General features: G+C 50.5%; 1 protein-coding gene across 4 annotated transcripts; it reads left to right on the top strand.

Moving 5' to 3' along the window:
- Positions 1 to 12,257: 12,257 nt before the first annotated feature.
- TFAP2C (transcription factor AP-2 gamma) lies at positions 12,258 to 26,186 on the top strand. 4 transcript variants are annotated; one of them, XM_079945379.1, is made up of 7 exons: positions 12,258 to 12,483; positions 18,442 to 18,927; positions 19,031 to 19,082; positions 20,309 to 20,525; positions 21,112 to 21,230; positions 23,192 to 23,336; positions 24,661 to 26,186. In XM_079945379.1, the coding sequence occupies exons 1-7, from the start codon at positions 12,463 to 12,465 to the stop codon at positions 24,944 to 24,946; spliced, it is 1,326 nt and encodes a 441-aa protein (XP_079801505.1). In that variant the 5' UTR covers positions 12,258 to 12,462; the 3' UTR covers positions 24,947 to 26,186. The 4 variants fall into 4 exon arrangements, with proteins under 4 accessions (XP_079801505.1, XP_079801508.1, XP_079801506.1 ...); XM_079945382.1 differs by lacking the exon at positions 12,258 to 12,483 and adding an exon at positions 12,959 to 13,247; XM_079945380.1 differs by lacking the exon at positions 12,258 to 12,483 and adding an exon at positions 16,581 to 16,861.
- The last annotated feature ends 341 nt before the right edge of the window (positions 26,187 to 26,527 follow it).

Raw genomic sequence — 26,527 nt, 5'->3', positions numbered from 1 at the left:
AGGCAGACCCCTTGGCCTCCCCAGAGACTGTCCCTGAACCATCCATTCCCCTTCCGTCGGATAGAAGGAGAAACTCAAATCTAGAGGTGGGACCGTGGGGGCAGGTGGGAGGGGATGGGTAACCTTCTCAGAAAACCTCTGGCCGCCTACCCACAGGAGATGCAAAATAACAACCAATCCAGAAGGTTTCTATCGTATTCATAGCCCACGCTTCCTTCCCCAGTGCCAGGTACTCTGCTCACTGCTCTTACGAAGGGAAGCTAAGCAGAACATTCTTATGGGGACCTACAACTGTCTCATTTACAAAGGAAGAAGCTCTACCTGTCAGAGGGACAGGGCTGTCCTTGCCCGCCTTCCCCCTTTCTTCTGGGGATGCTTAGAGCAGTAGATCTCTTATCCTCTAATGGACTCCAAAATGTAATTCTTTTTTTTTTTTTTGGCGGTACGCGGGCCTCTCACTGTTGTGGCCTCTCCTGTTGAGGAGCACAGGCTCCGGACGCGCAGGCTCAGCGGCCATGGCTCATGGGCCCAGCCGCTCCGCAGCATGTGGGATCTTCCTGGACTGGGGCACGAACTCGTGTTCCCTGCATCGGCAGGCGGACTCTCAACCACTGAGTCACCAGGGAAGCCCAAAATGTAATTCTTTTTAAAAATTAATTTATCAATTTTAAAATTGAGGTGTTAATTGACATACATTACATTAGTTTCAAGAGTACAACATAATGATTTCATATTTGTATATATTGCAAACTGATCACCACAATAAGTCCAGTTAACATCTGTCACCATAGTTACAGAATTATTTTTTTTCTTATGATGAGAACTTTTAAGATCTACTCTCTTAGCAACTTCCAAATGTGCAATACGATATTATTATTTTTTTTTAATTAATTAATTAATTTATTGGCTGCATTGGGTCTTCGTTGCTGTGCACAGGCTTTCTCTAGTTGCGGCGAGCAGGGGCTACTCTTTTTTTGTGGTGCGCGGGCTTCTCATTGCGGTGGCTTCTCTGGTTGCAGAGCACGGGCTCTAGGCACGCGGGCTCAGTAGTTGTGGCATGTGGGCTCAGTAGTTGTGGCTCACAGGCTCTAGAGCACAGGCTCAGTAGTTGTGGCGCACAGGCTTAGTTGTTCTGCGGTATGTGGGATCTTCCTGGATCAGGGCTTGAACCCGTGTCCCCTGCACTGGCAGTCAGATTCTTAACCACTGCACCACCAGGGAAGTCCCAATACGATATTAATAACTATAGTCCTCATGCTGTACACTACATCCCTGAGACTTATTTTTTTTTATAACTGGAAATTTTGACTCCCTTCACCCATTTTGCCTGCCCCCCCCACCTCTGTCAACCATCAATCTGTTTTCACATGTATGAACTTGGTGTTTTGACTTTGTTTTTGTTTTTAAGATTCCACATAGAGGGACGTCCCTGGCGGTCTGGTGGTTAAGACTCCTCGCTTCCAATGCAGGGGGTGCAGGTTCGATCCCTGGCTGGGGAACTAAGATCCCACACACCACTCAGCCCCCAAAAAAGATTCCACATATAAGTGAGATCGTATGGTATTTTTCTTTCTCTGTCTGACTCATTTCTAGCATAATGCCTTGTGTGTTGTTGCATGTGGCAAGATTTCATTCTTTTTCATGGTGGGATAGTATTCCATTTACTTACCCACTTATTTGTCCCTTCATATATCTATTTAATCATGCAGTAGATGAGCATCTGCTTGGTGATGAGATACCAAGGGCACCAAAGGGCAGAGATTCTCAAAGTTTCGGTCTAAGGACCTCTTTACATTGGAAAAAATTACTGAAATTCTCAGAAAGCTTTTGATTATGTGGGTTAGCAATAGTTACTGTATCAGAAATTACTGAGACATTTAAAACATTTATTTGAAAGTAACAATAATACACACCCATGACATATTAACCTAAAAACATATTTTATGAAAAAAGTAACCATATTTTCTAAAATTAAAAAAATATGTAGTGAGAACAGTGGTTGGGATTTGTCTGTTGGTTTGTTTTTACATGTTACAGCTCCCTTTAATGCCTGGCGTAATAGAAGGCAACTGGGTTCTCCTGCCTGCTTCCGCCTCCAATCTGTTGTGATAGTACACATCACGTAGCCTCTGGAAAATTCCACCGAACCGAGGGAAAGAGGCAAATGACATGCTGTTATGAAATAGTTGTGCTCTCATGACCCTCTGAAACAGTCTTATGGACTCCAGTGCCACGATGACACACCAGCCAAGGGCAGTAGGACCAGACAGGGCTGGGGGTCACCAAGCAGCCTATAGCGGCCCTGTAGGCATGGCAGCCCTCTTCTCCCTCTCCCTTGACCTCCTCCCTTTGTTTCCTTCCATCTCTTCCCGTATTCCTCTCCAAACTTCCCCTGCCTGTTCCCTTGCTTGGCTAGGTAACTCCCTCTGGAAGCTCAGCGTCTCCGCTCACCTTAGGCTTTTCAGACTCCGAAGCCTGTAGCCCTGCTTTTTATTTGGTGTGTGGCCTTGGGCAAGTTATGTAGCTTCTCTGACCCTCATCCACTCCCTCTTCAAGGTGAGGAAACTAAGACCTGACGCACAGAAGCATTCTGTAGAGTCAAGGAGATTTTATAGTTATAATCAATGTTAATGATGCGGCCTCTCTCTGCTGGCAAGTTCTGTAGGCAGGGAATGGAACAGACACATGCTTAGGCCCTCAAGGGTTCTACGTCTTAGAGAAGAGGTGCATTTTCATTCATAAAACAAATAAGTATCGAGTACCTCCTATATGCCTGACACTGGATAACATATGTAAAGCGCCAGAGTTCAGATTATGAAATCCTATGCAGCAGTTTTTAAAATGAGGTATTAGAATATGGTTAGAACTTGAAGATACATTATTAAGTAGAAAATGCAAGTTGCAGAATGATATAGGAATATGTAGTACCATTTATTTATAAGCATGCAAACACATCTATTTTTTTCTCTTAAATATTTAATGTTTTGGGGCTTCCCTGGCGGCGCAGTGGTTAAGAATCCGCCTGCCAATGCAGGGGACACGGGTTCGAGCCCTGGTCTGGGAAGATCCCAAGTTGCCCTGGAGCAACTAAGCCCGTGCGCCATAACTACTGAGCCTGCGCTCTAGAGTCCGCGAGCCACAACTACTGAGCCCGCGTGCCACAACTACTAAAGCCCGCATGCCCTAGACCCCGTGCTCCACAACAAGAGAAGCCACCGCAATGAGAAGCCCGTGCACCTCAACGAAGAGTAGCCCCTGCTCGCTGCAACTAGAGAAAGCCCACGTGCAGCAACGAAGACCCAACGCAGCCAAAAATAAATAAATAAAATAAATAAATTTGTTTAAAAAAAAATCTAATGTTTAGCTATTAATTACAAATCTAATTTCCCTTATATAAAGAAATCATGTATTTTTACCTGATACATCTAAACATCATTTGCAAGTATAAAGACCTGAAATAACTTAAAATGAATTTACAAAATATGTTATTTAAAATATATTATTACAGGGGCTTCCCTGGTGGCACAGTGGTTGAGAGTCCGCCTGCCGATGCAGGGGACAGGGGTTCGTGCCCCGGTCTGGGGAGATCCCACATGCTGCGGAGCGGCTGGGCCCGTGAGACATGGCCGCTGAGCCTGCGTGTCCAGAGCCTGTGCTCCGCAGTGGGAGAGGCCACAGCAGTGAGAGGCCCGCGTACCACAAAAAAAAAAAAAAATAATGACATTGCTTGATATAGTACCTGGCACAGGTATATGAAATATATACAGAAGAAGACATGAAAAGGTAATTTCCTCTTCCAGCCATGATGAAGCCTCGAATACTGGCCTTGCCTTCCTGCTGTAAACAACTGGAAAAGTGAATAAGATAATAGGAAACAATTGTTTTCAGACACCAGACCACCAGCATCACAGGACTGTGGTCCCTGGAAGAAGGGTGACGTGTGCCCTCTGATCGCCCAGCCTTCCACCTGGAGCTCCTGTCTGGCCAGACCGGCTTCCTGGGCGTGTGACCTGTGCACTTAGAAGTGTCGCAATCTTGAAGGGCCTCGTGCTTGGGTTAATGCTCTGCTGTGACTGTCCTGGAATTCTTAACTTTTGGACAAGGGTCTGGATTGTCATTTTGCTCCGGACCTTGCAAATTGCCATGTGATTCCCACCCTTAGGAGTGCACCTAAGAGGCGGGGACCCGTGCAGACAGCTGCAGCCTCAGCCGGGGCAGGACCGGAGCCGTGGCGCTGCCTCGGCCCCGCCCTGAGCTGCTGAGCAGCCTTCTGCAGCAGCGGGAGCAGCCCTAGGCCAGAGCTGCAGTGAGTCACTGAACATGCTCTGCCTTAGTGGCCATTCTCCAGCCACCGACTGGATTTTGACGAACAAACCAAGATAACGCAGGGTTTCTCAACCTCGATGCTGTTGACATTTTGGACCGGATTGTGGGGGCGCCCTGTGCACTGTGGGATGTTAAGCAGCATCCTTGGCCTCCACCCGAGGGATGCCAGGAGTGCCCACCCCTGAGCTGTGACAACCAGCAATATCTCCAGACTTTGCCAAATGTCCCCTGGGGGAGAAATCACCCTGTTGAGAGCAGTAGCTTTAATCGAGAGCTCAGCCCCAGGCCTGGCTTTTTCCTGTCTCTTCGAGACCTAAAAGACATCTAATCTCAGCCTTATTAGTACAAAGATACTGGATCTTTCTAGCTATACATTCTGAGTAATTCCACTCGAAATGGAAGCAAGATGTGTGTGTGTGTGTGTGTGTGTGTGTGTGAGTGAGTGTCAGGGGTGGGAAGAGCCTGGCACATTGATTCCAAGACTTTTCTGGAAGTCTTGAATCAGGGAGATGAGGCAGATATGGAAACAGGGCAAAAGCTACAGTCATCAAAACACAGCTTGGGGGACTTCCCTGGTGGCCCAGTGGTTAAGACTCTGTGCTTCCACTGCAGGGGGCACGGGTTCGATCCCTGCTTGGGGAACTAAGATCCTGCATGCCACATGGGGTGGCCAAAAATAAATAAAATATTAAAAAAAAAAACAACACAGGGACTTCCCTGGTGGCGCAGTGGTTAAGAATCCACCTGCCAATGCAGGGGACACGGGTTCGAGCCCTGGTCCGGGAAGATCCCACATGCCACGGAGCAACTAGCCCGCGAGCCACAACTACTGAGCCCGTGTGCCACAACTGCTGAAGCCCGCGTGCCTAGAGCCCGTGCTCCGCAACAAGAGAAGCCTGCGCACCGCAACAAAGAGTAGCCCCCGCTCGCCGCAACTAGAGAAAGCCTGCATGCAGCAATGAAGACCCAATGCAGCCAAAAATAAAAAAAAACAAAAATCCCACAGCTCAGCACTGGCATAGGAATAAACTATTAAAGAAGGCAGATGGGAGGGCAGAAAAATACACATGGACAGAGGTCAACTTGTACGATTAAAGGGACGTTTCAGTCTGCCCATCTTCACTGTTAGGGCCATCGGCTATCATCTCTCCATTTGGGAAGAATAAAAATTATGTCTATCTACCTTAGACCATGAATACATCTCCCTTCCCACTTACCCCCCCATACCAGCTGCATTAAAGATCGAAACATTAACAAGAATGTATGAAAATCATTGAAAAATATCGTTCCAGTTTTAGTACATGTGCTGCCGAGGCGAGGACTGAAAAAATATTGAAGAAAACGTACCTTGATAGAAAAATGGGCAAGTAGCACACATGGTTTGCAGAAGTCACACATATGACCAGCAAATATTTGAAAACATGCAAATCAAATGTACCCTTTTTCTTTTGAGCTAATAGCCGATCGCCAAAAGTTAGGGATCGGTAAAATCACCTCTTTCCGCTTTGTAACTGGGAGGAAATGGACACGTTCTCTACGCTGCTAATGGAGATCGTGCTGCTCTCCTAGGCTCTGGTGCCCAAATCCCACTTCTAGGCATCACACCTGGAAAAGGTACGTCTGCGTTTCTGCAGGCTCTCAAAGTCTCTCTAGACTCACCCTGGCAAGCCCGAGGCCTTAAAGAGCCTGCGGCCGTGTTTTGTTTGTCCCACAGGCTATTTTAAAAGACAACTTGACTCAACTTGTTAGGATGTGAGTTTAGTCTTCAGCAGACAGGTTAGTACGTAGTGTCGTATTTACCCATTTCTGCCACCTCCCTGGCTCTGAAGGGCAAGTTACTGAAGCACTGTGTTCCTGGGTTCCTGCACATGCAGAATGGAAAGAGTAATAGTTCCCCTTCATGGGGTTCCTGCAGGATTAAATGAGATAATACATGCAAAGGCCCTGGAACAGTAAGCCACACGTGGTAAGTGTCAAAGCAGGTCAGCTAGGATGCATAGGAAAAAGGCAAGTAAAAGCAAAAAATTCTAATGTGACAGCTATCATAAACAGTAAACTTAAAACCAGCAAAAGAGAAAAAGAAAAAGGGAAGGAAGGAAGAAGAAAAACCAAGGAAGAAAGCAAAAAAAAAAAAAGAAGCGAATCTACACATATCAGCATGCAGAGATGTCCCCACTCTACAGCTAAGTGCAAAAAGCAAATTGCAGAAGAGAAACTACTCTCGCTAGTGTTATTACAATTTTATGTTTAAAATGTAGATCTAGTGTAACACGTATCTTCTGTATCACATGTAATATAGATTATGGATGGAAAATGTGTAGAATTATACTTCTGTGTTTTAATGGTGTTTATCTCTGGGAATGGGAAAACTGGGGACTTCCTAGTTTATTTATTTCCTTTTGCACTTGAATTGGAAACAACCCCATCATTCAAGTCCCTGCTCAGAGATCACTTCCTTTACATGATCACCTCTTTGAAACACCCCGTCTCCCCAACGTTCCCAGGCCCTGCTCTTGCCTCCAGTGCCTTCTGATGCTATATGTGTCCGTGGCACTTCCTGTCTGTCTCTGGAGACCCTGAGCTTCTCGAGGGCAGGGACTTGGCCCTTTGCCACTGTCCCCTGACACAGGAGAGGTCTTGGCAAGCTGCCTGCCCAGTGGATGAAGAAGCCGGCCACCTGGTGAGATTATCCAAGAGGGGAACAGCACTTCTTCTCTAGACATCTCCTCTGGGCGGAATCCCCCAGAGCTAATAGGAGCAGTGTGTCCAGAGGGCCTCCTTCCGTTCTTCTCTGGGCCAGAGTCAGCTCTTCAGCACCGCCTGCCCGAGCCACAGGCTAGTCAGCTCCCCCTGGCCTGTTAGGCAGCCTGGCCTCTGTTCTAGCATTTCTCCTCTTAGCATTTCCTCCCCTCCTCCCTTCTTCCCTTCCTTCCTTCCTCCCTCCCTCCCTTTATAATGGTTTACTTAATACTATTGCCCCAGCCAGTATAAGCTTCATTGGTTTGGGGATTTTGTCAGTTTTGTGAACGTTCTGTATCCCCAGAACCCACAATAGAGTTTGGCATGTAGGAGGCCCTCAAAACATTGTTGGAGGGATGCGTGGCCCCTCCTTCTAGAATAGGGGTTACCGGAGGGTGGGTTGCTAACCTGGTGACAGCCTGGCAGAGATGCTCATAACTAACAGTTGGAGGAACGAAGGAATGAATGTCTCCAAGCGCCTCTCACTTGCTGATTAGCCCGAAGGCTACCGACGTGGCAGGTGCACTTAGGAGGTGAAGTTGGGCAAATGAGGGGTTCAGGGAGGCGGCTGAGTGTGGGCGGGAGCGGGGGTGTGGGTCGGCGGTCAGCCTGAGAAGCAGGTTCAGCTATGGATAGAGAGCAGCCTGTGCTCCGAGGGTAAAGAGAACGCAGCAGTGATGACATTGCAACAGACACTGTGTAACACTTACGTTGCCCAGGCATCCTTTTAAACCCTCTGCGTACACGATCTCATTTCATCCTCACCCCTACGAGGTAGGCACTGTTATCTCCATTTTGCAGATGGAAACACTGAGGCACTAAGAGTTGAAGCAGAGTCAGGACCTGGAGCAACACAGCGGCGCCCAAGCCTGTAGTCTTCATCAGGGAGTAAGAGGTGAGGGTGTGGCACATTCCGGGAAATGCAGACACCATCAGCCTTCCACCTGTCCTAAATGCGATAGGAAATGTAAGGCATTCGGACCCCCTGTTTTCTAGTGTTCGGTACCGTGGGGGCACTGACCTCCCCTAGTGCCCTGCCAGACAAGGTAAGGCAGCGCTGGAGCCTGGGGCCAAGGACATCGTGAACCCCTGGATACACATCAAATAGCCTCCCAATCGGAAAAAGTTAATAAAAGCTCTACAATCAAAAACCACGGCTCTAGCCCAAGCCCCTCCTTGCTCAGTCTGTTCACTCACCACTGTCAACTTGCATCAGCCCACCTGGTAGGGGCCACAAGGGGCTTGGGACTGCAGGCTGATGGAACATATCTCTCCATTGCACAGTAACACAGGGTCATAAAACAACCGCAGCCTGTCTTTATTTAAAATTTTGATATTTTGTTCATCAGGGAGTTTTTGTGTGTGTTCATTTTGATTTTTAAAAACTAGTGCATTAAAATATTGTCTTGATTACTGTGTTTTGGGGTGTCCTCTGAAATTCTGCTTCCTCACTCTAATTCCAGCCCTGGTCCTTTCCCTCCTGTTACTGACCTTGGGGGTAACTGACTTGCCCTTCTTTTGGGAGTCATCAGGGCAGGCTGGTGGTCCAGGTGAGGGGAACCTGTAGACCTGTCCTAAGGGTGTGGGTCCAAAAGGAGACACGGGTGACTTGCTTGTTTGGATAGGATGAGGCTGAGGAAGTCTTGGTTTCAGGTCATCACCTCTTTGGGGGCCTCAGAATTTTCCTGAATATAATTGAAATATGGATTTATAATCTAATCCTTTGGGTGGGGGAGGGGACATAGGAAGAAACAATCAAATTCTTTTTTAAAAAAAATCATGTTCAACTTAAACTTCCTTGCCTCCTCTTCCTCTAACCCCCAAATCCATATAAATGATAGAATTTTTATAACCTTGTATACAAGAATGAAAAACTGTTTCTTTAAAACAAAACATAGAGGGACTTCCCTGGTGGTGCAGTGGTTAGAGTTCGCCTGCCAATGCAGGGCACACCGGTTCGATCCCTGGTCCGGGAAGATCCCACATACCGCAGAGCAGCTAAGCCCGTGCACCACAACTACTGAAGCCCGTGTGCCTAGAGCCCGTGGTCCGCAACAAGAGAAGCCACCACAATGAGAAGCCCGCGCACCGCAACGAAGAGTAGCCCCGGCTCGCAGCAGCTAGAGAAAGCCCAAGTGCAGCAACGAAGACCCAACGCAGCCAAAAATAAATAGATAGGCCCAGACTCCCCAGCTTCTCCACCGGAGCCAACAAGAGGTTTATTTAAAGGGAAAGAAAGAGACTATGGCACTGTTTCCTCCATTAATTGTGAAAGGACGGTGCAAGTTTGGGGGCTGGATAAATGTCATTAGTGGGCCCGGCCCACTGGCTGTAAAGGATGTAGGCACACCAATTGCTGCTAAAAGAACAGGCTTTTATTTATTTTTATATATTTTATTTTAAAAATATATTTATTAAAAAACCCCAAAAATAAATAGATAAAATAAATAAATTTATATTAAAAAAAGCATAGAAAACAAACTGTGGTTACCAGGGGGTGTGTGGGGATAAACTGGGAGATTGGGATTGACATAAACACACTACTCTATATAAAATAGGTAACTAAAAAAGACCTACTTCATAGCACAGGGAACTCTACTCAATCATCTGCGGTGACCTAAATGGGAAGGAAATCTAAAACAGAGTGGATATATGTATAACTGTTTCACTCTGTTGTACACCTGAAACTAACACAACCCTGTAAATCAACGATAGTCCAATAAAAATTTTTTAAAAAAAGTCTAAATGCTGGTTTTGAGCAGGGTACATTGCTTGTTTAAAAGGCCAATTTGTGATAAGATTAAAGAGTATCCTTTCAATACAGAAAGAGTTTGGGTGACCTGAACCACAAAGAGGGATAGAGGAATCCCTTAAGCTATGCAGTTACGGTTTTGGAACATGTGCATTTGATTCATTATACACAGTTTCAGAGTCTCATATATGAACACCTGAAACTATGTATTAGTCTTTAAGATTTTTTGGTTGGTGTTCCTGGTATTTAAAAAGGGTTTGGGAACTGATATTTGTTTTACATTAAGAGTGGCTATAAAGAATAATTTCTTTCTTTTAGGTTCTGGTTCTAATTTGGTGTTGATTTTTGCTGGCTACGTTTTCCCTCTGGATCCTTGGGTTGCCATGGTACCATTTTGGTTTTTTTAATGTTGTTGTTTCTGGGCTGACAGCCCCACTGAAATGAGTTCCTACATGCAGAACTCAGGAGCTTGGCACCACGTTCAGGGAAGAAAACGTTTGTGTGCCATGTGAGGAAGATGCTAGCAGTAAACTGCAGCTACCGCAGCCTGGCTTGTAGAATTTAAAAGAGTGGGCCGGGACTTCCCTGGTGGCCCAGTGGCTAAGACTCCGCACTCCCAATGCAGGGGGCCCAGGTTCGATCCCTGGTCAGGGAACTAGATTTCACATGCCGCAACTAAAGATCCCGCATGCCGCAACTAAAGATCCGGCATGCGGCAAGGAAGATCCCGCGTGCGGCAACTAAGACCCGGCGCAGCCAAAATAAACAAACAAATAAATAAATATTAAAAATAAATAAATAAAAGAGTGGGCAGAGGGGAAAGGACACAGGTGGCTGCCTGGGGGCTGGGAGCTCTCCCCCTGCGGGCTCTTGCTCCAGCCTCCTTGCAGACCCCACTAGTGGCAGCTGTCTAAAGAGACCCTGGGGAGCTTGACACCTTGTCCAGGTGCCAATATTTCATAATTATGTGTTGTGGCAGTACAAGATGTTTCAGTTTCTGAGGTCAAATAAATACATTTAGGCATTAACAGTGGTCATTGCCTTTTAAAAAAAATTATAAAAGTAAGATGCAATCAGAGCAGCAACAACAAAAGAAGACCAGAAACATAACAGCAACAACAATAACAAAATCTTCGTTTCTGGATTAAATTGTGAAATAAAACCAGGATGTTAACAGTGATTAGTGTGTTCATTTTAAAAAATAATTAACACAAGACACATCAGTTGTAACCCCTCCCCACCACAAATGAAAACAAAACCCCATCCATAATGAAGTAAAAAAATCACCTTTCTCTCCGTACCCTCCCCCCCCCAGTCCCATCCTATTGCCTGAGTGTAGCTACACCTCAAAATGTGGCCTGTGTCCTTTTCACTATTCCTATAGTGGGACCAAAAGGCATAGCATGTTTCGATCTTAGAATAGAACCGTATTGATGATCCAAATCCTACCTTACACCTTCAGCTAAGCTATTTTCCCTGTAGTTGTGTATTTTAAACCACTTTACACTAAGTTGTGGCTGTGCTTACACCACTTTTTGTTTTTGAGACACGTAAAAATGTACATCTCACTACATGGATGGTTCTGTCATAGAAATTTCTTGGTGCCTTTTAAAAACTGTACCTTTGAAGACTACTGGGGACAGAGAACCTCTGGGAGAGTTTCCCAGTAGGTGGGGCTGAAACCTGCAGTTTTCCTGCCATTTCTTTTTTTCTTTCTTCTAAAGCATATGTAGAGTAATCTTGAGTAAGTTTTCAACTCACCTCTCTGGAAAAGAAGCTGTTTGGTTGCCTGGGCAGGTTCTGTATGAAAACTATCAAGGACTCAGGTACTGAAGGGCAGCTTCTGTACAAAGCTAATTTCTCCTCCTGGTGACCTGGGTGGTCACAGTGGGTCCCCTGTGGTACGGTCAACAAATGGCATTTATTCTTGTGTTTACAGTCTTCCTTAAGACTGCATTTTACTGGGCTCTCAGCTCTGTGTGTGTGTGTGTGTGTGTGTGTGTGTTTCCTTTCTTTTTTTAAGTCACCTAGGTCCTTTGCCTCTTTTCCTTCAGGCAAAGAGCATGTGATGAGCAACGTGCAGACAAGTCTCTCTGGCACTTAAGGAAGACCCCAAACCCACCCACCTCCTTCTCCTCCAAGGAATTCAGTGCCCCTGGTTCCATTTTAGCTGGACCTGGAAACCTGCGAGGTGCCTGGAGGCAGATCAAAGCCAGAAACGAGGGCGGGGAATTCACGGAAATGTTAATAGATCTGGCTGTGGAGACAGAACACATTTAAAATGTCCTCTGCCTGCAAGACGTAGAATACATTTAAAATAGTTTTGTGATGGAAGGAGCCCTACCTACTGCTGGTTATAAACAGATGTAAAGATCAGTCAAAAGACCGGGAAGACCCTTTTCAATTGGCGAGTTTACAGTTTCCAAGGGGAGGAGGGCAGGGGAGGAGTAACCAGGACCTTCGGGTGTGTCTTCCAATCGCGATAGCCCGTTTTGGCTGTGAATTGTACCCCCCCATCCCCCTTCCGTTAATTAAATAAACGCTCGGAGCACTTTACAGCACACGACGCGGCCCTTGGGGACCTGTTCCTGCGTTGCTCCCATTCTTGAAAACCTCAACTCACAGAGGGTTGAAGAGCTGGCAACATGAATTTCCAGTTCCTAAAGGTGAGAAGAGAGGTGTTGGGTGGAGGACAGATCCGAGGACCGGCAGGGAAAGAGAGGGGTGCTGGCGGCCTGGCTGCCGGAGGGGGTGTGTGCCCGCTGCGTGGGATGGGCGCCGCTGCGGGGTGCACGGTGGCCCCTGGACGCTGCGCACTTCTGGCGCAGGAAGCCGAGTCCGCGCCGCTGGGCGCCTGGCCACAGTGGGCCTCCTCGCCTGGCGGCGACCAGATAAATAGGTGAAGGCCTGCGGGCTTAGCTGGCCTGGAGGTGCCTGGTGTTCTAGGACGCCGAGCCGCAAAGGCCTCCGGGGACACTGGGCTCGCGCCTTGGCCCTCCTGCCTGCGCTCGGAGCGGTTAGGCTGCACCCGGATGGGCCCAGGGATGTTAGTGGGTGGAGAGGTGACAGGCATTCTGAGGGCGGGGGTCCCCCGGGGCAGGGAGGCGAGAGCCGGCTTGTCTCTAATAGGTGCCCGAGAGCCGCTAGGAAGGTGGCCTTGAAGAACAGGCAGGCTGGTGGCTTTGAGGTAGTTGGACGACTGAAAATTCGCCTGCTGACAAGTGGGGCGATGGTCGTCAAGTTAGAGACTCTACCACGACCGCTGCGCTCGGCGAGCGCTCCGCAAATGAGAGCCTCTCCGAAGCTTGGGTCCTACAGGCTCCCCCAGCTCCACGCTTCGCGTTTTCTGGTTTGCGAGGATGCTTGCAAAGGAAGAGCTAAAGGCTGCGAAACCCCTTTGAGGACCCGGCCTGGCGCGGAGCGCTTACAAGTGAGCAGTAGAAAGAGTTGGGCTGGACCCTGGGCTAAGACGAGAAGCATCTGTGCGTGTGTGTAGCCGCTAATTTGAGCATCAGGAAAAACAAACTGCTATTTTGATATTATTGCTGCTATTTTGGAGTGACTGAATTATTTAATACATGTGGCGCCCCGGACGTGCACCTCAGTGGGCTTAGACAGTTCGGATGCTCTTGGACGCCAAGTGTCCGTTCAGTGGGTGCCGGTGCTGCGAGGGAGGGCGTGGGCTAGCGCGTGAATGGGCGCCCTCCCGGACTGCTGCAGGCCCCGGCTTTTCGGCTCTGCTTCGCCGGGCCCCGCCTCTTAACTGCGGTCCCAGCCGGAGCCCAAGCTGTTCCGCGGGGCGACACAGACACCTCGTTTGGTGCACGGCGCCCGCGAGGGCGCTTCGGAGCCTCCACCTGCCGCTCGGACGCCCCCTCCCCGGGACGGGAAGCTGAGTCACAGGCCTGCTCCAGTCCAGCTCTACCCGCCCCGCCGCCTTCCTGGGCTTGCCATGGGTGTGGAGGCGGCGGAAGCCTGCCGCCCGGGTCTGGGAGCCTTGTTTCCAGAGGCAGCTGCCCGCGCATCTTTGGAGGTGGCGCACTGTTGTAGCGCTGCTGTCCTCGCAGACGCCTTGTCGCCTCCGGTCTCTGGTTTCTAGCGCCATCCGAGCGGGCTGGGGGCCGGGGTCCAGGGTTTCAAGCGTGTGGGTTGAGTGCAGGCTCCCTAGGGGGCGACAGAGGGAAGCCGCTGACAACCGTCCAGCCCCATACCCTTGATTGTGCGAGGTGAGCGGCGAGGCTGCTCCCCGGGATCCCCACGTTCTGTTTACACTTGGCGTCTGCGAAGCCGCGGAGGGTCGGAGGGGGTATCCTTCCCAGGCCGTGGCTGCCTAAGGGCGCGGCCACGCAGTCATGCGTCTTCGCGCGGCGAGGGGTGGGGGCCTTGGGAGAGGTCTGTCTTGAGTGTGGGAGCCATCGGCTCTCTGCTCTCGCTCTCGGCTCAGAGCAGAAAAGTTGAGCTCAAGGAAGGGCTGAGATTTCCGGCATCCGGACCAGGGCGCGCGCGTGCCTGGGTTCCGTCCCTGAAGCAGAAGCTGTGCGTGTTTGGGTGGAGTCGGCCTGGCCGGGAAGGTTGAGGATTCGTTTGTGCCGCCTTCCCCATCCAGGGCACAGAAGTTGCGCTCTAGCTTGAGCGCGTGTCCCTTGGAGGGGGGCAGCGTCCAGGTCCAGGGCGCTGGCTTGGGAATGAATGGCCTTTGCCGAGCGGTTCCGAAACCTCTGTGCCCTTGGGGCTCCCTAAACGGAGGTGCGCAAACCCTCGGGGCCCATCGGCTCCCTTTGCCTCCGCCATAGAGGCCCCGGGGCTGCGAGGGATTTCCGTCCCTCCGGGTGGCTTTGGCGAGCGCTGCTGAGGAAAGGAAGGGCAGCCAGGACCTGGGGCGGGGGGTTGGTGCCTTGTTGCCCAGCCTTGGACCCAACATGCCCGGCGGTAAAGTTGCAGGCGTGGACGAGACAAGTTGTTCAAGCTGCATCCCCGGCCGGGTCTTGGAGTCAAAGCCGGGGCTAGAAGGCCCAGCGTGGAGGAGAGCTCCTGCGTCACTGGTCTGGATGTCTGGGGCGCCCAGAGGCTCAGCAGCCTCCCTCGAAAGTACCTGGGACCCCAATCTTCCACGCCCAGGGCGCCAGCATGCCTACCGCACCGGTCCGATACCTGCCCTGAGCAGGTGCCCCCTGCCCCCACTCCCGAGTACCAGGAGCGCTGCTTCTGCGGTTTTCTCTTTTACCCCCCTTCCCCCCCCCCACGGTGTCTTGAAAGCTAGGTGTCAGGGGTCGTGTGTGCACTGTCTTTGTACGTATCCTAGTGCAGAGCCCGCAGACAAGCCTGAAAAGCCCCCAGTGGTTTCGTCTCCAGGTTTTGTTCTCACAACTGGTCGGAATATCACCTGGAATCTGTCTACTCTCTGGGGCGAGGAAGAACCTTTCGCTTGGAAGACGCCTATTTTTATTTTGGTTATTTTATTTTAGGCCCATCTCGGTTTAAAGAAATGCTAAAGTTCAAACAAACCCGAGCGGGAGTAGGGAAGCAGTGGGTGCATTCGTTCTGTGAATTGGGAACAGCGTCCACTCCACAGGCCCGGGGCAGTAAACTGATAGGTATTGATTATTGCAAAATCGGATTCGGAATCAAATCGAAAGATTCCTTCTCTGATTGCCTGAGAATGTTTAAATTCAGCTCCCGAGAATTAGCGACTTTCCCCTTGAAGCAAAAAAAAAAAAAGGTTAATTACAATAATTGGGCCAATGGATTTCGTTTCTTTAAAATGTTTCAGCATTGCGCTTTGCTTTCAAGGTTGGGGGGCAAATGCATATTGGGGGGAGAGGCAACGTTTATGTGGAAGGAAGTTTCGTTTTCTGCCTGTATCTGCGGACCCCGGGTGCTCACCTCTCCAGCGGGGGTCCCTCCACGGCCCCTCCTCCTCCCCCCACCTCCTCCCTCGTCCCCGCCTGTGACGCTAGGGTTGCATTCAGCCCCGCACCTCTTTTCAAGGTTGAGTTGAGGCTTTGAGTGCCTGGCCCGTCGGAGGAAGCTGCCGAGCCGGCGCCGGGCAGGGCAGGGCCGGGCGAGGGTAGGCGGGTGCCCCCCACCCGCCTCCCGGCCGCAGCCCAGCCTTGGAGATGGAGCTTCGGGCGATGGCGGCGAAACGCCGTTGTCCGACACTTCGGGGCCGGTGGAGCGGCCCGCCCGCTCGGTGGCGCTTGGGGCCGACTCCCCAGAAGGCCTTCCCACCCCCGCCCCCTCGGAGGACCCCGAGCGCACTGTGCCCACGCCGTGCGGGGGAGGGCGTCGTCCCTCGGAGGGACTGGGACTCCAGCTGCCTGATTCCAGTTTAAATCTCCTTGGAGCGGGTGTTTGGGACGTTTTAGGAGATAGGGAGATCTCAGCTGTTGAGACGTCTTTTGGAGGGTGGGGGAAGCCGCTGTCGGTGAAAGAGGGGGGGCTCTTGGGTTCGGATCCCGGTCCCCAGCTCTGCCAACCTCAGGTGTGTGCTTGGTGAGGGTGACTGATGGATGGCGTGATGGGGGACGCTGGCCTCTTAGGTTTGCGGCTGTCAGCGAGGTGCGGCCCATTCGAATCCTCTCCTAAGCCCCCCGAGGCGTGGGTCTCCGCGCGGCGCCGGGCCAGGATGAGGGGCGGAGCTAGGCTGGGACTGGCTGGGGGCCGCCCCGCCCGGCGCCGGGGCCTTCGCGCCGGCCCCCGGGGAGGAGTTATGATAATTTCTTCTCATTAAGGCGCCCGGATCCCCCGGCTATCGCCTGGACACACACTGCGGGCGCGGCTTCCCCGGTCCCCGGCCGCGGCCTCTACACCCGCGGCGGCACCATCTACAATCGCGGAGCCGCCGATGCGCGTCCAGTGACCGGGACGGCTAGGCCCGCGCGCGGCGGGGGCAGCGGCAGACGTCTGGCCACCGTGACCCCAATTTTGGATTTACCGCTCGGGGGGTGGGGGGAACCTGGATTTAACTGGCGACTGTTTTGGGGGACGCCGGACGCCATGTTGTGGAAAATAACCGATAATGTCAAGTATGAAGAGGACTGCGAGGTGAGCTGGGCACAAGGGCGCAGCCTGGCCCCGCCCGAGTACAGTCCCGGAGGCGCGGGCCACTGGACCGAGGTCGGGGGCGAGGGCGCAGGAGCAGCGAACAGGCACCCACCGCTCGCCCTTCGATGGGACAGGGTCCACTTTTCCGGACATTCCCTAGTGCGTTTCTCCGGGGTCCCCTTCCTGAATCAGGCCTTTACCTAAATATCCAGTCTCGGGAATGGGGCCTGGAAAGAGCGTAGCAGATCCCACCCACAAAGCTTACCGGCCGGTTTCTTGCGAAGCAAAACAGCCCTTTTCCCCGATTTCTTGGAAGAGCGCTGGGCCTGCAACTTTTAGAGGTGGCTTTTACGCACGAAACCTCCGTCCCAAGGAGTCAGACGAGGTGACCTGCCGGCGACACCTTTGCGGAGTCTCCTCCGAGGCGGGCTTGTCACCTGCCCCGCTACCTCCTTGGGGAAACAAGAAAACAACCGAAGTTTGGCTTTCCAGAGAAGGGGGGGCCGGGGGGGGCGCTGAGGCCAGATGGGGCCGTAAGCGCTCGGGAGTGCTCCAGCCTGTCGGACAGGTTGAGCTAGAGTTTCGGAGAGTGGGAGGGAGGGAGGCGGCGAGCGGAAAGAGGAAGAAGACGCAGGCGGCGCGAGGCGTGAGCCTGGGCCCCGGGAGAGGGGAGCGGTGGCGGCGGGGACGCGGGAGAGCCGTGCGCCCGCGGGACCTAGAGGGGCTGCCCCTGTTTGCAGGCCCGGGCACTTCAGCTAGGGGGCGACGGTGTCATAGCTCTCCTGGTCCCCCGCCACCCCTGTGACCCCGGGAACACATGGCGACGCGTCCTTTGAGAATTAAGTCGGACAGCCGTGGGGCGAGGGAACGTGCCCAGGCAAGGTTGCCCAATTTTCGGGGTCCTTCGTTCTCCGTGCCCGACTTATGGGGAGACTGACGGTGGCTGGGCAGGACGGCGTTACTTGGTCGGGACACAGCTAGCAGGGAGCGCACCCCTGGCTGCGGCGGGCTCCTCCCTGAGTCCCTTGGGCGGCGCTGGGTGGCTGCCCCCGCTAGGGAGGGTCTCTCGCCCGGAGGTCTTTGTCCTGAGGGCGTGGAAGGGAGGGTCCCTGGGGCGGGGAAACGGCGCACTTCCTGCGCGGCGCGCATTATTCGCGCCCACCGCTACCCCACTTTGGGCCGACGACGCCAGCATGTGCGGGCTCGTGAGCGACCGCGCTCTGCGCTGCCTGCAGGCTTTCTCCCCGGACCCCTGCCCCAGCTTCTTCCGGCCCAAGGCCTGGCATTCGGATTTGGAGCCGCAGAATACCTCGGGCGTCAGACCTTCGCCGCGGGGCCCGGAGGGCACGTTCCTCCAGGTCTTTCTCCAGTTTCCCCTTCCTCTGCGGACTAGCGGTTGACAACGAAACCCCCGGGGCACGTTGCTCCCCGGGGCCTTTTGGCCCGAGGGCAGGCCCCGCGGGGGTCGGTCCGGGCTGGTGCGGTGGGCCCCCGGGGGTCACAAGGCTCAGCGCGGTGGCCGCGGGCCGTGCGCAGTAGCGGGGTTTCGTACTAACCGGGTCTCCGTTTCTGTGCCCCAGGATCGCCACGACGCGAGCAGCAATGGGAACCCCCGCCTGCCTCACCTCTCCTCCGCCGGGCAGCACCTCTACAGCCCCGCGCCGCCCCTCTCCCATGCTGGAGTCGCCGAATACCAGCCACCACCCTACTTTCCGCCTCCCTACCAGCAGCTGGCTTACTCGCAGGCAGCCGACCCCTACTCGCATCTGGGAGAAGCGTACGCCGCCGCCATCAACCCCCTGCACCAGCCGGCGCCCACCGGCAGCCAGCAGCAGGCCTGGCCGGGCCGCCAGAGCCAGGAGGGGGCTGGGCTGCCCTCGCACCACGCGCGCCCGGCCGGCTTGTTGCCCCACCTCTCCGGGCTGGACGGCGGCGCCGTGAGCGCCCGCAGGGACGCCTACCGCCGCTCGGACCTGCTGCTGCCCCACTCGCACGCTCTGGACGCCGCGGGCCTGGCCGAGAACCTGGGGCTCCACGACATGGCGCACCAGATGGAGGAGGTGCAGGTGAGCGCCTCGGCCCTGCCCGGACCCGTTCGCCCCACTGCCTCTCTCCTACCCCGTCCAGGCTCCCCCGAACTTAAAGGAAACTTTGTCATTTCTCCCCCAGAATGTCGACGACCAGCACCTACTTCTGCATGATCAGACGGTCATTCGCAAAGGTACGGAGTGAGCACGAGTTCTTTTCTTCCTCTGGAATCACACACCCTGTAGTGGTTCTTAGCGGTAACTGGGAAGTTATTAACTTATCGGTGAGGTAGGGCTTTTGGTATCCGATTTGGGACATTTGTGGTGGAAGGGAGTGACAGGGACTCGAGGCAGATAGGTTTTAGGAGTGAGAAGACGGGGCATTTCTTTAAGATCTAAATGGAAAAGGATGCTCTCAGGAGCTGCCCCTCAATCTCCGGATTCGTTACTCCATAGTTTTCCCTTGGTGGGTGTTGCTTCTTGAATTGGAGAGTGTTTTTACAATGCTCCAGGAAAGAACCCCAGAGTGAGTTAAGGCTGTGACTTAATTTGGAAAACAAGTCACCACATATACCCTTAGTGGAGTGATTGGTTCTGTGACAATTTTAATTGTTGAACGGGTTGATGTGATTTTATTTCTGATTTCAAATATGCACAGGGGTAAGGAGCCTTAATTCTGACCTGCAAAAAGAAGGTGGGACACAGTTTGGTGTACAAAACAGACAGCCCTGAAAGCATCAGGCTGGGTGATCTGTCGGGTTCATGCAGGGATGAGGGGGGCAGGGGTTTGGAAAATTGGATTACTTGGGCGACTGAGTGGCTCATGAAATTAAGTTACGTACTGCCAGGATTCCCAGTTTAGCTCTGTTGGGAAATGGGGTCATCCTAAATGAAATGTAGCTATGGTCTGTTACTTGAGGTTAAACTGTTTGAAATCAACTGAGGAAAAATGAGTTTGGGGGGAAAAAAGAAAAAAGAAAGAAAACCTCAGAAAATAAACTGAATTTCCCAGTAAACTTAGAACAGGTGTGTTTGTATTTTAAAATTTACTGTGATCAGTTGCACTGAAAGATTTTGCCAGATGATTATGTCCTGTGATTTTGGATATTCGTTGAGTGAGGGGGGAAAAAAGAAATCTTCATTTATTTAGTTATGAAGTAGTCTTTTGAAAACAAACGTTCTAACGAAACAGATTTTAACAGTGGTCAGAAAATGCAAACCCTCCACGCGTGGGATCTTGACTAATTAACTTCCCTAGGTGTTAAATTGTGAAATTCAGATTCGATTATCTTTGAAGAATATGGCTTTAAAAAAATCTGCTTGCAATTTATAGTCTAACATGCAGTTAGTTGTTCAAAGAGCTCTTTCAGCTTTGGTTAGTGGTTTGCTTGGGAACGCCACTTCTGATCTTCACTCACAGGTCCTATTTCAATGACGAAGAACCCCTTGAGTCTCCCTTGTCAGAAGGAGCTGGTGGAGGCTGTGATGAATCCCAGCGAGGTCTTCTGCTCGGTCCCTGGAAGATTGTCCCTCCTCAGCTCTACATCTAAATACAAAGTGACAGTTGCCGAAGTCCAGAGGCGACTGTCCCCGCCTGAGTGCTTAAATGCTTCATTACTGGGAGGTGTCCTCAGAAGGTACATGGGGACACGTTCTGGGCATGGCGGTTGAATGGTTGGGGATGAATAACAGAAAAGGACCAGGGAGATAGTTTTAACATTTATGGAACTTTGGTACCTAACGCTGAATTCTCATTGGCTCAGGGAGTTTTAGTACACATCTTCTCTTTTAGAACGTGCCAGATGTAGAAGGAAGTGTTAAAACAGCGCTAACAAATTCTCATTTGGTTAGAATTTGATTCCTTGTATGAGTGGTAGCATCTGTATTCAGAGTAGAGGAGCTCCATGGGTCTGGTTCCCCCAGGGAGTTGTTTTTTTGGGGGCTGCTGCAGTTTCTACAAGTGAAAATTTGTCTGCTCTGTGCAACTTGCAATGTTCTGTGATTAAAAAAAAATAATGTTGGCGATGCTGAGAAAGATTTTTGAATTTTACAGGGATTAACTAATAAATTAAGGATTCCCTGTATCACTTGATTATGAGCCATGTAATGTAGGTTGTTTCTGACAGATTTCTGTTTTGTAAGCAGCATGTTAGGCATTTAGAATTTTAAAGGGGTTTCTTGAGAAAAGAATTTTTTATTTTATTTTATTATTATTTTGCTCAGAGCCAAATCTAAAAATGGTGGCCGATCCTTGCGGGAGAAGTTGGACAAGATTGGGTTGAATCTTCCAGCGGGGAGACGGAAAGCTGCCCACGTCACCCTCCTGACATCTTTAGTAGAAGGTCAGTGGAGTTGTGTTTTTGTTTTGCGGTGTTTTTAGTTAGTGCTTTGTTGAGTCTTTAATATTTCTCTAAAGAAAAGGTTAGGGACTTCCTGGCGATCCAGTGGTTGAGACTTCGCCTTCCAATGCAGGGGGCGTGGGTTCGACCCCTGATCGGGGAGCTAAGATCCCACATGCCGTAGGGTGCGGCACCCGCCCCCCCCCCCGCAAAAAAAAGGTATAAGAAAAGGTTAAAAACAACTCTTAGTCACAAAAGAGAGATGCAAGCCATTTTGCCATGCGTTCATTACAATGAATCACAGTCATTTAATCAAATAAGTTAACATTTAACGATCTGTCTGCTGAAGTATTCTGTTCTGGGTCTCCCAGAAAATCATTGTTAAAAAGAAACGGGTTTTCCTAAGACATCACATTATCAGATGAACCAGCTTTTGAAGGATGCAATCGATCATTTGGTACACCTTTTTTTAAAACTGGTTACTGGTGGGCAGCAGGACCGTTTCTAGTTTTTGTAGCTGTGGCATATTGGGACTGTGGTCAGTGAAGAGAAAAGCCCTTGTATACAATGAGACTAGCCCAATTCACAGTTCCTTTGTTCATTTTCCCCATCAAAAAAAAAAAAGTAATGGGGCCCACAGATGAGCCCCTCTCCCCAGTCCTAAGATAGTTAGGATGTGACATTTCAGTTTCTTGAATGGACCTGCGCCCCGAACCTGGAAAGTAGCCAAGAATGCAATACGGCCTTTTACAAAGTGGGCAAGGGAAAAGTGAAATAATTATTTTTCAAAACAAAACAAGCTCGTTGTTACTGCGCACAGGAAAATGAGTTGATGAACACGGAGGGGCTTATCCGTAAGCCTGGAGCGGCCGCCAGCACCTCGCCCAATCAGCAGGGCGCTGGGCCCCGGCTCGGGGGCCGGGGGAGCCAATGAGGGGTGGTCTCCTGGTAGTCAGGCAATCTTTTGAACACTTTCTTTCCCTGGTCTAAATGGCGCGACCGCGCTGCTAAAAGAGACTTGGCAGGGCCCTGCTCTACCTTTTTACGAGTGTCTTTGGAGGTCAGGGCAAGGAGAAAGGAGCTGCCTGTTCGATGCTGTTGGGGACCAGCTGTCCTGCATGGAGAATGGTGGATTCCGCGCGCGTGGAGCATAAATGCGGCTCCCCTAGGTTTCCTTACCGGCCAGGCAGGAGTGCTTGAATGAGAAAGCGTGTGCCTGAACAATGGTTCTCAGATGTTGATTTAGTGAGTCGGGGGAGGGAAGTGGGGATGGTGGGTGAGGTCCACCATCTGGGTTTGTAAAGCTCTAGCAGCCCCAAATCTTGGAACCAGAAAGAACCCAGCGCCTCGGGTGGGAAATGACACCCTCCCCTCGTTTTCCTCCCTCTGTGCCCCCCAATACCTGAGACGAGAGGGTAGGTAGGGCTCCTAACATTTCCGGTAGGAAACACTCCTGCTTCTCTTTCTTAAAGCAACATTCTAGAGACTTACCTCCACCAGTAATGGGGCGCTCTCATTTAGAAACAAAGTTCCGTGTCAAAGACTTTTGTCCCAGTTTCATAAAGAAAAGTGACAGTTCGCTTCTTTGTCAGTCATGCTCACTCCTCCTAAGTTTTCCGACTTCTGCACTACCAACGGATGCTAGATGCTGTTTTAGCAGCGAGAGGAGCATCTGCTCAGCTTGGGCAGAGGACTGGGGTAACATCGTTTAAGTACAGTTGAAATTTTCAGACTTTTTTTTTTTTCTTACATTGTATGATTTCACCCTAGGGGAGGGTACCCACTACAAGTACCCAGGAGGTTCTGCTTACTGGCTGGATCGTTGTCCCCTTGTGTGATTGCATTTTAGAATGCAAAATGACTGCTTAGACCAATACCGATAGTGCTGGAAAAAGAGGGAAGGGACAGTTTGCCTTGGGGACCACAGTGGCCCTAAAGTCTGTTGCCATTGCCGATTATTCTAGGTGAGGCTGTTCATTTGGCTCGGGACTTTGCCTATGTCTGTGAAGCAGAATTTCCTAGTAAATCCGTGGCCGAGTATTTAACCAGACCTCATCTCGGAGGACGCAATGAGATGGCAACTAGGAAGAATATGCTGCTGGCGGCACAGTAAGTATCCAGGCTTGAGAATTTGATGCCCCGATGCCCTGACCTTGCAGCGGAGGGGCCAGCACAGTCCCTGGTGCTCAAGAACGAAAGGCTCCTTAAGTAAGTCAGGGTGTTGAGCAAGAGGAAATGGCAAGGAGCATCTTTGACAGAGTCAAATTAGAGTAACTTTCTGTAGCATTTAAAAGAATTAGAGCAGTGAGTGTATTGCTCAGAATGAGTGTTTTTGAGCCGTTTAGTTATTCAGCTCAAACTAGTTAAGCTACTCTTTCATTATCTTATTTGCATGTCTTACAAAAATGTGTTGAAGACAATTTATTTTATCGCATCCAGTCAAGATCCTGCGCCTTCTGCCTCCTGATAACAAGATGTTTTTGATTTTTAAAATGTAATGATCGGGTTGTGTGTGTAGGAGACGAGGGCAAATGAAATGTCTCAAAACGACTTAATGCAGCTGAGGGATTTCTCACAGAAACCAAGAGTAAATGGATTTTAAAATCATGGTAAATGAAGCAGAACTAGTCAAGTGGGAAATAGGGCAAAAGCGAGCAGTGAACCAGCCTGTATCGAAAGAGTGAGTTTCAGGGAAATGAATTCAGGGATCTTGACAGAATTGGTTTAAGGAACCAATCTGCATCAAGTAAAGCTAGCCCTTACTCTCCTAGGCTGGAATTCTGACTCCACCTCTTACCAGTCCTGGTGACCTTGGCCAGTTGATTCTGGCATTAATCCTTTTATCTTCTCTAATTGCAGTGAGGATTAAATAAGATAGTACTTAAAAGAGTTTAGTTCAGGGCTTCCCTGGGGGCGCAGTGGCCAAGAATCCGCCTGCCAATGCAGGGGACACGGGTTCGAGCCCTGGCCCGGGAAGATCCCACGTGCCGCGGAGCAACTAAGCCCGTGTACCACAACTACTGAGCCTGCGCTCTAGAGCCCAAGAGCCACAATTACTGAAGCCCACGTGCCGCAACTACCGAAGCCCGTGTGCCGAGAGCCTGTGCTCCGCAACAAGAGAAGCCACCGCGATGAGAGGCCCACGCACCGCAAAGAAGAGTAGCCCCCGCTCGCTGCAACTAGAAGAAAGCCCGCGCGCAGCAACGAAGACCCAATACGGCCAAACATAAATAAAAAGAGTTTAGTTCAGGGCCCAGCACAGAACAGGTGCTAATAAGCGCGGCAGCTGCCTATTGCTATCAGTTTAAAATGTACTTCCTTGGCCAGCCCCAAATTCTCGTTGCCTCTAGGTGTCATCCCCACACTGGTTTGTGCTCTTTACCTGTCACGGCCTAGATTGAACTCAGTGGTGTGTGTTGACTGTCTTTCACAGGCAAGTGTGTAAAGAATTCACAGACCTTCTCAATCAAGACCGAACTCCCAATGGGAACAACCGGCCCACTCCGGTCCTGGAGACCAGCATTCAGAACTGCTTGTCTCATTTCAGCCTGATTACCCACGGGTTTGGCAGCCAGGCCATCTGTGCTGCTGTGTCTGCCATGCAGAACTACATAAAAGAAGCCCTGATGGTCATAGACAAATCCTACATGAACCCCGGAGACCAGAGTCCAGCCGATTCTAGCAAAAGCCTGGAAAAGATGGAGAAGCACAGGAAGTAAAACAGAGGTGAACAAAGGGCCGAAGCGTCTGGAAGGAAAAGGACTCCAAAACCGGTCTCGACCAGGACAAACTGGGAACCCCGCTTGCCTGGGGGACAGAGTTTGTTATCCACCTTCCCACGAAAAGGGCCTCCGTGGGATTTCCAGATCTTCACGTGCCCTCCTGGATTCCTTAGTACTTAAGGAGTGCTGAAGTGTCTCCTAAGCTCTGGACGCGCTCTCGGGAGGTGACAAGTGCTGGTTCTTTACCCATTAAGCTGATACTTTAGTTTTTGGAACCCCATTCTTCCTTTCTCTGAAAGTGGTGCTACAAGTTTTGGAACCTTTTAAATAAATTCCCTGGGCTAACAAAAACCCCCACACACATAGCTGTTGAGATGTCAAATTGATGTGATTCAGATCCACTATAACTTTCAGTGTTAAGGTAAAAGTATTTATGTAGCCTCTTCCGTCTCACCCTACATACCGCGGGAGGCAAGGATTCTGTCCACTTAAGAACTGGTTAATAGGTTGGTATTTGACACACTTTAAATCCCTTGTTCACAGGGACCCTTCGGGTTTTACGAAACTTGTAGAAGCAAAGCCTGCTGATGATTTTATGTTTTTCTTTTTAAGAAAAAAACAAAACAAAACTTTGAAAGTTAACTCTTCAAATAGGAGGAGACTCTTGGAAAAGACATGTTCCTTTAAGGTACGGAAGCTTTATTTCGCGTATTTATTTCACATCTTGGTGTTTCGAGAAAACTTGAAAAGGGGTGGGCATGAAGCATTTTTTTTTGCTGTCTCTCATCCCAAGTCCCAGAGGAGAATTCTGTATTTTGAGAAGCTGCGTTGAGTGTACAGATTTTATTTATGCATAATTTAATGGGGTCTGTAAATACGGGTGCACTTCTTACGACTTTTTGAGAAATGGGATTCAACTTTAATATTAGCTTTTAAAGGTGACGGGGTAATCTAAGACACATCTTTAGGCTTTATTCATATGTACACAGGGTATTAAGAGTCAAGAGTATCGTGAGTGCTGTTCTCGACTCTGGAAGACTCTAATTTAATTGAAGCTTTCTGTTCACAAAGCAATAACTTTGTCTTATTCCTGTTGGGCTGACCCCCAAGATGAGTGTGAAGTACAGTGTGTGTGGGTGAAAACGGAGTTTTGGAATTGAGCTCCTTGCCTGTAAATGTTCCCTAAATAATTGTTATGTATATGAAACCTGTATAATAAAAAGAAAGTATTCTCAATAGAAGCTGTGAAAGTCTGGTTGTAACTTGATGTGTTTTTTTTAATCTTCTAAGAGGAGTGGAAGAATGGCAGAGCTGATTTCTGGGTTTTGGCTGTGGCTTAGTTAATGAGACGGAACAGGAAATCTCTGTGCCGAGGGGAATCTGGAGTTTCGTTTTGTCTCTCTTGGAAGACTGCTCTGTTGCGCCACGTCTCGCACTCATCAGTGGTTCTCACGACTGTGTATGGTACCATCTTCCCCAACACAAGGGCTGTTGGGAGATGTGTGAGGGACGGTTGATGGACAACAAGAGAGGAATCCATAGTTTGGGAATCATGTCTCTTGCGTAAGGCTGCTCAGT

This window comes from Stenella coeruleoalba (genome assembly GCF_951394435.1).
Source record: "Stenella coeruleoalba genome assembly, chromosome: 15".
Taxonomy (NCBI): domain Eukaryota; kingdom Metazoa; phylum Chordata; class Mammalia; order Artiodactyla; family Delphinidae; genus Stenella; species Stenella coeruleoalba.
The sequence above is the reverse complement of the archived record's forward strand: the minus strand, read 5'-3'. Positions and strand labels throughout refer to the sequence as shown.

Excerpts from the sequence above, each read along its gene's own strand:
- TFAP2C (XM_079945382.1), top strand. The coding sequence starts at position 13,047 with ATGGTCGTCAAGTTAGAGACTCTACCACGACCGCTGCGCTCGGCGAGC. Across the intron at positions 19,083-20,308 it reads TCAGACGGTCATTCGCAAAG|GTCCTATTTCAATGACGAAG; the intron begins GTACGGAGTGAG and ends CTTCACTCACAG. Across the intron at positions 20,526-21,111 it reads CTGGGAGGTGTCCTCAGAAG|AGCCAAATCTAAAAATGGTG; the intron begins GTACATGGGGAC and ends TATTTTGCTCAG.